Source organism: Coccinella septempunctata, chromosome 2 (assembly GCF_907165205.1).
Source record: "Coccinella septempunctata chromosome 2, icCocSept1.1, whole genome shotgun sequence".
NCBI classification, from domain to species: domain Eukaryota; kingdom Metazoa; phylum Arthropoda; class Insecta; order Coleoptera; family Coccinellidae; genus Coccinella; species Coccinella septempunctata.
Window position 1 is genome coordinate 35,011,236 of NC_058190.1, and position 11,718 is coordinate 35,022,953.

The window sequence follows — 11,718 nt, forward strand, 5'->3', positions numbered from 1 at the left end:
AAACATTGAATAATTTATTTATATTATATTTCAACCACACAATGTTATTCTTATCTCCTATCTGTAGATCCAGAGCCTCTCTTTCCAGAATAAAGATGTTTCGGCATCTTTGTTCCAATGAATCTGTCTGCTTCTCCCTTGAGACCGTATTTGGCGACCTTCTTTGCGATAGCGCGATGTGCGATTTTGGCCAGTTTCTTCTTTGTCTGTAATAAAAAAGATGTTGATGAATAAGATGTTGTTTGATAAGTAAGATGCCAAAGAAAAGTTTTTACGCAAACATGGCTTCAAACCATTCAGGTTGACAACATTTGAAGAAAGTCGAGTAGAATCAAAATTATTTATGATGAACTTACAGCAGCATCCTTGATACCCAAGTCACCCCTGGAAGGTTTGACAATTTTCTTCAACTTAGTTTTTGTATCATCATCAACATCCATCCTCATTTTATTAGCAATTGTTTTCTTAGATTGTTTAGTCTTGGTGAAGTGAGCATTCTTAGTGTCAGACATATCAACACCAAGATTTTCCATATTCTTTTTCAACTTGGAAAGTAGCCTGAAATATTTTTGATATTAATTGAGTGTTAAAATTCATATTGTGATATTTTCCTGAAAATTAGTCCGAAAGACATTGCGATTTTTCAAAAATGACCTTTAATATATGCAGTGGCGGCCCGTCAGGGACGGCAGGGTCGGCAGTGCCGACCCAAAATTTCGCGAGCAGCAAAAATGTGAATTCTCACTTGTCTTAAATAATAAGGTATTAGAAATTCTCCAAACATTACATAGCTCTCAATAAATTTTATAAAAATATTAGGTATATGATATCTGATATCAATGGAATATGGAACTCTTTGAAATACGCTGTTTCAATTTATATCCTACTCGCTCCGTAGACAAAATACGCTCATCTCCAATCGAGCTATGAAGACAGCGCCGCAGATGCCTTCTCTAGCGACCGAGTGACCGACCGTTCGTTCTGTTCATTCTAGTACGGCATGCCGGATCTAGATTGTAAACATATCGAAGGAGAGCTAATATCAATGAGTCAAATTGCTTCAAACTTGAATAATTTTTGTTGGAATTTCATTCGGATAACAATTAAAATTAGATAAGCCTCTTATTTAATATTTTTTCCGCCAATATCCGATAGTTTCAGTTTCACATAACAAATTACAAGAGATCGCTGTTATTTAAAACGAATTTTTAATGTATTTGTTAATTTTTATAAACGTGAGTGCTGAATATATAATACTAATGAAATTCCGACAATTTTTTAAGACCTTTTCAAAGGATAAAGACCAAAACTATGATGAAAGTTGATATTGTTGGCTCAATACTTCGCACGGTGTAGGACATATAGGTCCGGCAGGCAGCGACCCTGTCGACCCTAGAATGCCTCTCTTCGGTAACTCGAAGAATGATCGTTCGGGATATCTCGATTCTATCGTTTGCGCTCGAGGTGATGTTAATTTCTAGCAAATCTCAATTTCGTTAGAATGCACTTTTGTTTGTTTTTCCAATTTTATTTTATGGATAAGCATTTTTAGAGTATTTTTATTTGTTACATATATTTTCGGTTCTTATTTTAATATTTGTTCCGAAATTATGTTTATTTTTCAAGTGGTATGCAGGGCTAAAATAGTTATTTCTCAATCATTTTTTATTTTCCGGACAATCTTCAGAGATTATTGAAACAGAAACAAAAATTTTGGCGAAACTCCACTATGAAAAACTAACGCACCCAGTACAGTACCCCATGGTGATGTGGAAACCTGCATAATACATAGGTATAGAAATATTTGAAAAAAAATTTTTTATATATATATATCTGCCGACCCACGATAAATATGCTCGAGCCGCCACTGAATATATGTTATGTAAGGTCCTTCTTCAAACCACATCCCTTGAACTTTTTTGTCTGCCGAGTACCCTAAAGGGTGGTCTTCATTTTTATGTTTACATTTTAGGCCTAAAATGAATTTTAAAAATAGTCCATTTTAGGCCTAAAATGTTTCACACAAAAAATTCAGGACATTTGAAAAAATGTATTGATTGACATTTTTTGAAGGTCATTTTCGAAAAGTCAGTGTCTTGAACCACCTGTAGAATGATCAGAAAAACTGAAACAGACATGAAAACTTTTCAGGAAAAAAACTATATTTTTCATATAGGTTTCACCCCTAGTTAAAACCATCAAAACAATGAAATTTTTTGGTAAAGTGGCCTATTTCAAAATAGGGCAAATAGGCACTTAGATAAATTATGACAATAGGGATATTCAGAGATCAGAATGTCATGTAGATTAAGAATATGATACAAAAATTGGGTATTCTCATTTGAAAAAATAGGGTGGTATCATGTTTAACCATTTTTGGACCAACTGTATAGTCAAAAATAATTTGCTTATTTGGTAAGCAAGGTGAATTTTGCCAAAGTTTGAATGATTTTCCTAAACCAAAATTTCCAAGAGTTATCGACCTCTCACTCAAAAGATTAACATTAAAATGTTGTCCTCTATCTAGTAGATAAATTAAGAAGACATTTCACCAAGCAAAAATGGAATTAATGCTGCACAATTGGGTTGAATTCTTACCTATCTCTGGTTCTTGGACCTGCAGTTCTTGGTATGACTGGTTTTTTGTTCTGTTTATTGACTCTAGCTTCTTCTTTTATAATTGCTCTCTTATGCCTGATCTTGAGTGCTAACTCTTTAATCTCTCTAGCATTTTGATCCAATTCTATTTTTGGCACCTCATACATTCCTGTACTTTCTCTCAGAGCTTCTTCCTCCTTCAATTTAGCGAATTTTTCAAAGAGATGAGGATCCATAAAATCTGCAATATTGTGACCATTCCACATTTCCGGAATAACATCCCAACGTTCATCTTCAGGAATTTCACTGTAGGATTTTTTAAGATCCAGAACATAATCATCGGCTAGTTCAACCTCCAGATCCCTTTCAAGTTTTCTTTTTCTGATTTCTGCTTTTCCCTGTTTTTTCGCTATAACACTTGGGGGTATAACAGGAGGACGGTCAATTCCATCTCTCGTTTTAGGAAATGCAACATGCAGACGATTCAAAATTCCATCAACCTACAAAGAAAAAATTCTAGTCATGAAATCTTCTATTTCCAAAAGCAAAGAAAATATCTTATACCTTTTTAGTTTTCATTTTCTCATCCACTTTGAAACTCAAGAGTGTCTCACAAGCCCCAAATTTAACCTCCATCACTCCATTTTTATTGACCGTTGACATTTCATAAAGTGGAATCTTCTCTTTTTCAAAAACTGCCAGAAGCTGTCTTTTTTCAGGAGATAATTCTTCCAAACTCAAAATGTCTGATTTATTGACAACTATAATTAAAGGTTTCCTCACAAACATTGGTTTTATTGATTCAAAAAGATGAATTTGTTCTTCAAGACTATGCCCACATTGTTCTGACAAATCCATGAAATAAAGAATGCAAGCACGTAAATGAACCAATGCAGCTACAGCCTGCATTTCAATGGCATTTCTTTCTTCAAGAGGATGATCCAAAATACCTGGTGTATCAATTACTTGATAACGCAAATATTTAAAATCTGTATGACCAACATACAGAGCTTTGGTGGTGAAAGCATATGGTTGAACTTCCACCTCTGCGTTAGTTATTTCATTTATAAATGAAGATTTGCCCACATTAGGGAACCCTAAAACACATTAGTTTATATGATATTGATTAATATCTGGTTATTAAAAATTGTTTACCCGATACCTGATGGGTTGAAAGGGTTAAATTATTTTATATATAAATATATATTAAAAATTAGTATGTATATTGTTTTGAAGAAGAGGAACAGCTTTTGAGGTAACGTATGACAATGAGGAATTCCCTCTCATCTGACTTACTACTGCAAATGAAAAAACTTAGGGGATTATCAGTTTCATCAATGAATTTCTCAAGAGCACTTCAGAAACTGTCCAATCATATATTTCAAATATCGAGGTTTCAACTAGCTTTTTATTGAACTGACTTCCTTTCATAACAAGGGCCAGAGATAGTGAGGATTGACTTCTGAATTAGATGGCACTTACAGATGTCGAAGTTATGTTTTGTTTACTGAATATAATAATAAGTGATCTTTATTTATCTAATCAATGTAACCTATCTTTGCAATCTGAGGTCGATATTGCCAAACAGAGAAAGGGAAATGAAGCCTTTAAATTTTAAATTTATTATTTATTTTTTTTTCCAAGTAAATAAAATGAGATGTGTTTAAAATGCTGAATTTTCTTCAGTGGAAAATTCCTCATTCTCCACAAAGAAAAAGATTGAGATTCTCAATGATCAATAGAAATTTTGAGACTAATATATGAGTATTGTCATTAAATATAATTCTATTATTGGATTATCTTCACCAAACTTTTAATCATAAACCTCACTACTATAAGCAATTCCTATCTAAGATCAAGTAAATTTGGGTTTTACATTTAAGAAATACTTACCACATAGGACAATAGTTCTGGTGTAAGGATCTATAGAGGGCATTCGGGCCAAATGCTGTCGAACTTGTTCTAAATATTTAAGATTGGGAGCTTGGCGTGTAATTATTTTGGTCATCCTGCCAAGAGCTGCCCTCTTAAGTTGTTTGCACCGATATAATGAATCAGCATACTTGATAAATTTGACATGTTCTTTTGCAACACTAAAAAAAATATTCGAAGAGTTGACATAACGCACAAATCCATAATTTAGATGTACTTACTTATCAATAAGATGTCTAGCTGTATTGATTTGTCCCAGAGAGATTTTATAATGATCCTGATCGAACAAAACGTTCATTAGATCAGCATAAAATGGATGTATCTGATCCAGTTTTGGAAATTCCGTTAATATTTGAGTGAGTCTATCATGATAACATTGTTGACAAAACTTAACCTTCAGTGTATAGAAGTTTCGAATTCTAGGTATTGCGTACTGCTTGTGAACAACTGTCGGAGTTTTCCTTTGAGTTTTGGATAATATTATATCAGCAAATTCCTAGAACATAAGGGATATTAGGTATCCAATAAATTTCATAATATTTTGGTTCCAGTTTAATAAATAATAATAATGAATAATTAACTATTACTTACTTTTGCTGTAGGTACAACAGTTATATTCTTAAAATTATAAGTAGCCATAACGAAATAATATAATTTTCCAAACTTTTCACAAGGTTGCACGTTGCAAGGTTTTCGAGAACCTTCAAAAAAAGTGAGGTTTGACCAGAGATTTTGTTTAAAGAGATTTATATTCCTTCTTCTTGTATTCAAAAAACACTCATTCACGCTGATGTATATTAATTATTCTTTTAATATAAAACTATTAACTTTGTTTTAAAATAATCATTCTAATATTGATTACAATCAATAGAAATTGAACCATATGGAAAAACTACCTTTAATCAAATGAACGATGAGTAAAATTTAGATTGATGTAAAGTAGAAGAAAATATTCTGTGGTGGAAGTAACTGTCTTCTATTTTGTGGTTATCGACAAGTGACAATTTTCTACATCCTATGAAAAAAAATTTCTAAATTGGTTTTCATTAGATAATTGGATTTTCAAAAATGGCAAAAGCTTCAACCTCTAGTAAGTCAGTGAAAGATGTTGTCAATATTAAAGAAGCCAAGAAAAATGCGGGGTCACTAATCGAAAAGATTCTTGGGGACATCAGTAAGACTTCAGCCTCTAAACAAATGATACTGGGTGTCTCTTCTGGTTGGTTTACTGGATTTATGGCTATGAGAGTGGGAAAGCCTACCGCTTTAGCTCTAGGAGGAGGGATCATATTACTTCAAATTGCTAATGAGAAGGGTCTTATCAAAATAAATTGGGATAAAGTAAACAGGAAAATTGATAAGGTAGCTGATAAGGTTGAAGAAGTTGTTACTGGTCAACAGCCCACAGTGATCGATAAGGTTGAGCGATTTGTTGATAGAAAAATAGCCAAAACAGAAGAAACTCTTAAATCTCAAAGTGAGAAAGCTAAACGTTGGTATACAAAAATTTTAGGGGAAGAGCAAATGCAGCTCAAAGAGATGCACATCTTTGTTGTATCTTTTGTTGCTGGAGTGGCAATAGGAATTGGTAGTTCTTAAGGAGTATATTCAGTAGTGTATAAGCAGTACGCTTATGCCTTGCAAAATCTTTGTATAAACTTGTAGATATAGGAACTGCTGTTGATTAATCTGTATTTATTATCTATATTAACTTATTTCAGTAAGTTGAATTTTCAATACTAATCTCAATATGTGAGTAATCTCCAAATGTAAGATCTGTTAGCTCTTCTTTTCATATCAGTATTATATTCAACTTTTGAGTTGACGAATTGAAACCAATTAGTTGGCCATAAAATGATATAATAATGTTTTTCTGATTTATTCAATTGAAACGTTGTAATAGGTTCGATTGAAATAAATTTTTATGAGTAGTATATGAGCTTTTTGAATAGAAAAAAATGAAATATACCACTTAAAGGGCATTGTCATTTTACAACATTGAACTTGATAAAGAACTCATTATTGAGTTCAATGGTTAAGATCAGAAACAAGTCTCTATAAACCTTGAGCAAGCACAAGAGATATTTACTGGTAATTGATAGATCACATATTATGTACCTAGTACACAAAATTTAGGATTTTGAAACCAAAAGTTTAATGTTTTTTAAATAATTCAAATAATATTTGATTCTGTGGTTTAGCCAAAGCAAAGAGTGTTCCATAGAGAAACTCTTGTCTCTGGAGTGTTCTGTGGCCTAGCACATAGCAAAGGATTGAAGAAGAAGAGCTTCTTATGCTGTTGAAGAAGAAAATAGTTAATTTATTTGATATTCTGTGGTTGAGACTCTCTGGTTGCAAGTTGCAAGCAATAACCTAACAAAAATAAACCAATTTTTCAGAAGAAAAACTGAAAAATAAACAAATATGAATATACCCAGCAAACGATTACTGAAAAAAATTTTATGCCAAAATCTTCAATTCATTAGCAGAAGTAATATTACAGCAATTCGAATAAAGAGCGTATAAAAAGATTTCTTTGTAGGATCTATCACATCAGAAGAGCTCGGGAGACAAAATGATTTATTTGTCGCTGAACGAAAGAGACAAATAGAGAAAGTAGGAAGAATTGAAAAAATTGAGGTGGAACATATTGGTCCAAATGAAACTACAGTATTAGTCATGAATAAAAATTTATCCACACCTTACGATTGTGCTAAGCGTATGTTTTTACAAGTTTGAATCAAAAGAATATTTCCATTTGGAACTCTGTTTCAGACCTGGGTGAAACATTTATGAAAAGATCTGCAGTCGCTCTTATTAATCAGACCACCTTATGGCATATGCATAAACCAATACCTGAGTCCTGCAAGCTTGAGTTATTACACTATCATGCTCAACAAGCAAATTTAGTAAACAAGGTTTATTGGAGAACATGCAGTTTTCTTTTAGGAGCTGTAATTAGTACTGCTTTTAAAGATGATGTAGAGGTTCGATTACATAGCTTTCCTAGTCCAAATGGTAAATTCTTTCACACTTGAGTATTATCACTTCACTAAATAAATTTTATTTCAGTACGGTCTGGAAGCTTCGTTTATGATGTTCAACTTTCCTTAGATAATTGGGAACCTAAAGCTAATGAGTTAAAAGTTCTATCAATTGAAATGATTAAATTCTGCCAACAAAATCATCCGTTACATTGTCTGGACGTTTCTGTGGATTTTGCATTGGAAATTTTCAAAAAGAACCCTCATAAAACAAAGCAAATACCAGATATTGCAGCAAATAATAGTGGTAAAATAACCTTGTTTAAAGTTGGTCAGCATATAGATATTTCAAAAGGTCCAATGGTAACAAATACCAGTCATATTGGAAGGTTTACTGTTTCTAATATTTTCAAGTTAGATACCGATATAGAAGGTGGAGGTATCTATAGATTCCAGGGTGTTTCATTGCCAAGTTCATTGGTTCTTGATCATTTTTCTTATGGAATATTAGAGGAAAGAGCTAAAGAAAAGGTAAATTTAAATTTTCAATTCATTAATGTAACATTGATTTTTAGTGAATATTTGAACATGGGTCTTATTGGTTATACATATTTTTTAAATTTTCATTGTTTTGCCGATCAATTAATATTTGAAAGATTATGTTTTTGTTTCAGAATCCTGCAAAAATTCCTGGTTCTCAAGTTATAGTGAATGAAGATGATAGTTTTGTGAGCAATATGGCAGTGTAAATAATATGAATATTATCCCTTAATTAATTGATCATTTTTATTTATCACAACCACAGAAAAAATTAAATTATGTTTTCTGAATGAGATGACGAGCACAAACAGATATTGGAAACTATGTTCTGATCTTGATTTTTGCCCTGGTTTTTGGGAACAAATCATTAAACATTTCAATTTTTAAGTAAAAATGAAAAAAACAGTAACGGCAAGTTCTTAAAGCTATTCTTTATATGGGAAATAGCAAACCTAGGGTGTGGAGGCTTTTAGTTGGAGAAAAAGTTCTCTGCTTCTCCTATCTGGAGTGTTAGGTCAGAATCTGAGTTCGCAAATTTATTCAATAAATCCGTATCTGCATAAAGGACACAATAATCACTGACAGACAATCATTAAATCCACCAATTGAAACAAATGTATATTGGTATAAGCCAAATAAGTACAGTTCAATAGATGGAAATAGAAAACTGTCTCTTACACACATGATTCTCCGCTCCTTTTCGCCTTCCCAGGGGCTTCTGTTCCACCAATCAGACTACTTCCGGTCTCTTAAGAACTCGGAATGGACATCGTTAATTCCTTTAATTTTCGTCTTTCCAAAGGCTTGCCCACCACCTTTCAGACTACTTTCGGTGCCGTGAGAACTCTTGACAGCAATGGTAATGGTGCTACCTCTTAACTCACAGCAATATGATTAATATGAAATCTAAAAAAGTTCTTCGGAATTGTTTCTAGCCTTTTGCGTATTCGAAGATAACGCATTTCGACAATAGAGGTGCTAAGTACACTCGCAATCGCTCTTGTAAAGCTGTCCGTAACTAAGGCAAGAAAACTAAGAACGGTAAGGCAGATCAACGCTCGGTCGGTAACCAATAAATAATAATCGACGCGGTCAGGGGAAGATGCTATTTTATAGCCCGACGCAGGATAGAGGAAAAGGAATGTCTCCCATCTGCTAAAAATGTTAAAATTCGGGCTGGTTAAAATGTCTCCGCTCTGGCTTACCAACACTGACGAAAAAAACTCGCTTATTTCCAAATTCACGATGTTTTCATGAGGGGGAGTTCCGATATTGCTGGTGTTACTAACCGCAATCGAATTACCCAGGCCAATAGTCATCGTCTCTGAGATACTGGCAGTACTGTTCGGGAATATCGTAACAACCCCACGGTGTTGCGTGGTTTTTAGGAATAAAAAAAATGCTCCTTGGCCTCCTTTTGTATTTCAACTCGGGGGTACTGCGGAATCGATTGCATATATCGTATCCCGCGTCCGATGACATCGCTTGATGACGAAATCTCAATGTCGGAAATCCTAAGTGCGATAAAAAATATGAAAAATGATAAGTCATCTGGTCTAGACGGCGTTCCAGCGGAGATTTTCAAAGCCCTGGATGAAGAAATTGTCAGTAGTCTCTTAACACTATTCCGCAAAATCTGGGAACAAGGAGATGTGCCACAAGACTTCAGAGACGCTTTAGTTATCAATCTCTATAAGAACAAAGACGATACGTCTAATTGCAACAATTACAGGGACATATCGTTGCTTAGTATGGCCGGTAAAAATCTATCGAAGATTATGGCTAATGGTCTGATTCCACTCTTAGAAAAGCTTTTACCCGAATCCCAGTGCGGCTTTCGACCAAATCGAAGTACGGTGGACCTAATTTTCATACTACGACAGCAAGAGAAGGTCCGTGAACAGCAATCAAGCATCTATACAGCCTGCATCGATTTAAGTAAGGCGTTCGACTCGGTGAATCGGAGAGCGCTATGGAAAATCATGGGACGACTTGGAGTACCCGAAAAATTCTAAGCACCGCTAGAATACAGCATAATGGATCTACAACCGACCATTTCTTAACCAATTCTGGAATAAAACAAGGCTGCGTGTTAACGCCTTTACTGTTCAATATTTTCGCCATAGCTGCCCCGATAATTGCTGACATGAGTATGCCTGTTAGAGGTGTTGGAATAAGATTCACATTTGATGGAGGCCTATTTAACCTGAAGCGCCTCAAATCAAAAACCCGTACAAAGTTTATCACGGAACTAGAATATGCAGACGACTGAGCACTTATCGCTAGCAGCTCAGAGGATCTACACATTGTGTTGGACACCTATAAACATATATACGAAGCTTTAGGCCTTAGACTCAATATCGACAAAACCAAAATCCTGGTAAGTCCGTCAGAAAGCCTTCAAACAGATATCAGCCTGGAGAATGAAACTCTAGAACAGGTCGCGCAGTTCAAATAGTTGGGAAGCCTCATACATACCAGGGCTAACCTAGACACGGATATACACAACCGTATCAAATCGGCATTACGGTCATTCTGCAAGCTGAAGGACAGAGTGTTTCAAAATCACGACCACATTCTGAAGACCAAGACAGCTCTTTACAAAGCAGTGGTCCTCCCAACGCTTCTACACGGAAGCGAAAGCTAGACGCTACAGGCGACATAATAACAGTTTGAACAAAAGCAACAACGTCATCTAAGACAAATAATGCGCACCAGATGGATCCACAAAGTTTCGAATGCAGAAGTCTTGCAACGTGCGAGTTGTACAACAATTGAGACTCAATAAGTAATGAGGGCCCGACTCAGATGGAGCGGCCACATCTTGAGGATGCAAGATACAAGACTTCCCAAAATAGCATTGAATGGCGAATTCAGAGAGGGAGCCCGGGAACCAGGAGGCCAGTATAAGCGGTTTAAGGATATACTACATCAATCCCTAAAATTAGTTAATGCCAATCATAACTGGGGACCGGGGACAACTAGCGTTAGATAGGTCACAGTGAAGGTCTTTGGTACACAATTATAATGGAGACTCGAGAAGGATACAGCGGCGGCCAGATCTGATTGTTGCATGACTATCCATGCCCAGAGTGTGGATGGATCTGTAGGTCACGGTTGGGTCCCTTCAGTCACAGGAGGCGTTATAAAAAGAAGGAAAATAAACGGACAGATAGAATATATGTAGAAGGACTGTAGCAGTTCCTATGGTATTAATTATTAACTCAAAACAAGGGCTATAAGATAAGAAACGGTAGTTCGCGGTGTGTGGAACATGTAGATAGTTGGGTCGGTTGGGCGTTTCTTTTCTTACCTACTTGAAATTAACGATACAGAGCTGAAATCCTTGTACACAAACTATGAATTTTAAACAGTATCGTTGCTTTCTCAGCGCTCTGTTCCAAAGACGGTTGATCTTTTACAAACAAATGTTGAAGGCATATTCTATACGGGGTTCGTTTTTGACTTTTATATTATATATATTTCATATAATAGAAGATTCCTATAAGGTCGAATGAAACACCTTTTCCCTTAACCATTTTTCCAATTCGGCTCGGTTGAAAAGGTAGATAGAGGCTGTCGAAAATCCATAAAAGAAAATGTAGTTTTGAGTCTCCCCTGGATCCGCTACTGGTGACGAATTGTGTGGCGTGCTGGGAAGTTT

General features: G+C 35.0%; 3 protein-coding genes across 3 annotated transcripts; 2 read left to right on the top strand and 1 right to left on the bottom strand.

Annotated features, from left to right (window-relative positions):
* Position 1: 1 nt before the first annotated feature.
* On the bottom strand, positions 2-5,281 carry LOC123306517 (nucleolar GTP-binding protein 1). Its single transcript, XM_044888560.1, has 7 exons — positions 5,122-5,281; positions 4,752-5,026; positions 4,492-4,691; positions 3,163-3,695; positions 2,599-3,098; positions 357-558; positions 2-206 (listed from the first exon to the last, which is right to left on the bottom strand). Exons 1-7 carry the CDS (start codon positions 5,167-5,169, stop codon positions 51-53), a joined length of 1,914 nt encoding a protein of 637 aa, XP_044744495.1. The 5' UTR covers positions 5,170-5,281; the 3' UTR covers positions 2-50.
* Positions 5,282-5,503: 222 nt separating this feature from the next.
* On the top strand, positions 5,504-6,464 carry LOC123306519 (FUN14 domain-containing protein 1). The gene has a single exon (XM_044888562.1). It carries the CDS (start codon positions 5,599-5,601, stop codon positions 6,127-6,129), a length of 531 nt encoding a protein of 176 aa, XP_044744497.1. The 5' UTR covers positions 5,504-5,598; the 3' UTR covers positions 6,130-6,464.
* A 395-nt stretch (positions 6,465-6,859) lies between these two features.
* On the top strand, positions 6,860-8,291 carry LOC123307205 (39S ribosomal protein L39, mitochondrial). Its single transcript, XM_044889426.1, has 5 exons — positions 6,860-7,021; positions 7,073-7,249; positions 7,306-7,548; positions 7,603-8,045; positions 8,189-8,291. Exons 1-5 carry the CDS (start codon positions 6,955-6,957, stop codon positions 8,261-8,263), a joined length of 1,005 nt encoding a protein of 334 aa, XP_044745361.1. The 5' UTR covers positions 6,860-6,954; the 3' UTR covers positions 8,264-8,291.
* The last annotated feature ends 3,427 nt before the right edge of the window (positions 8,292-11,718 follow it).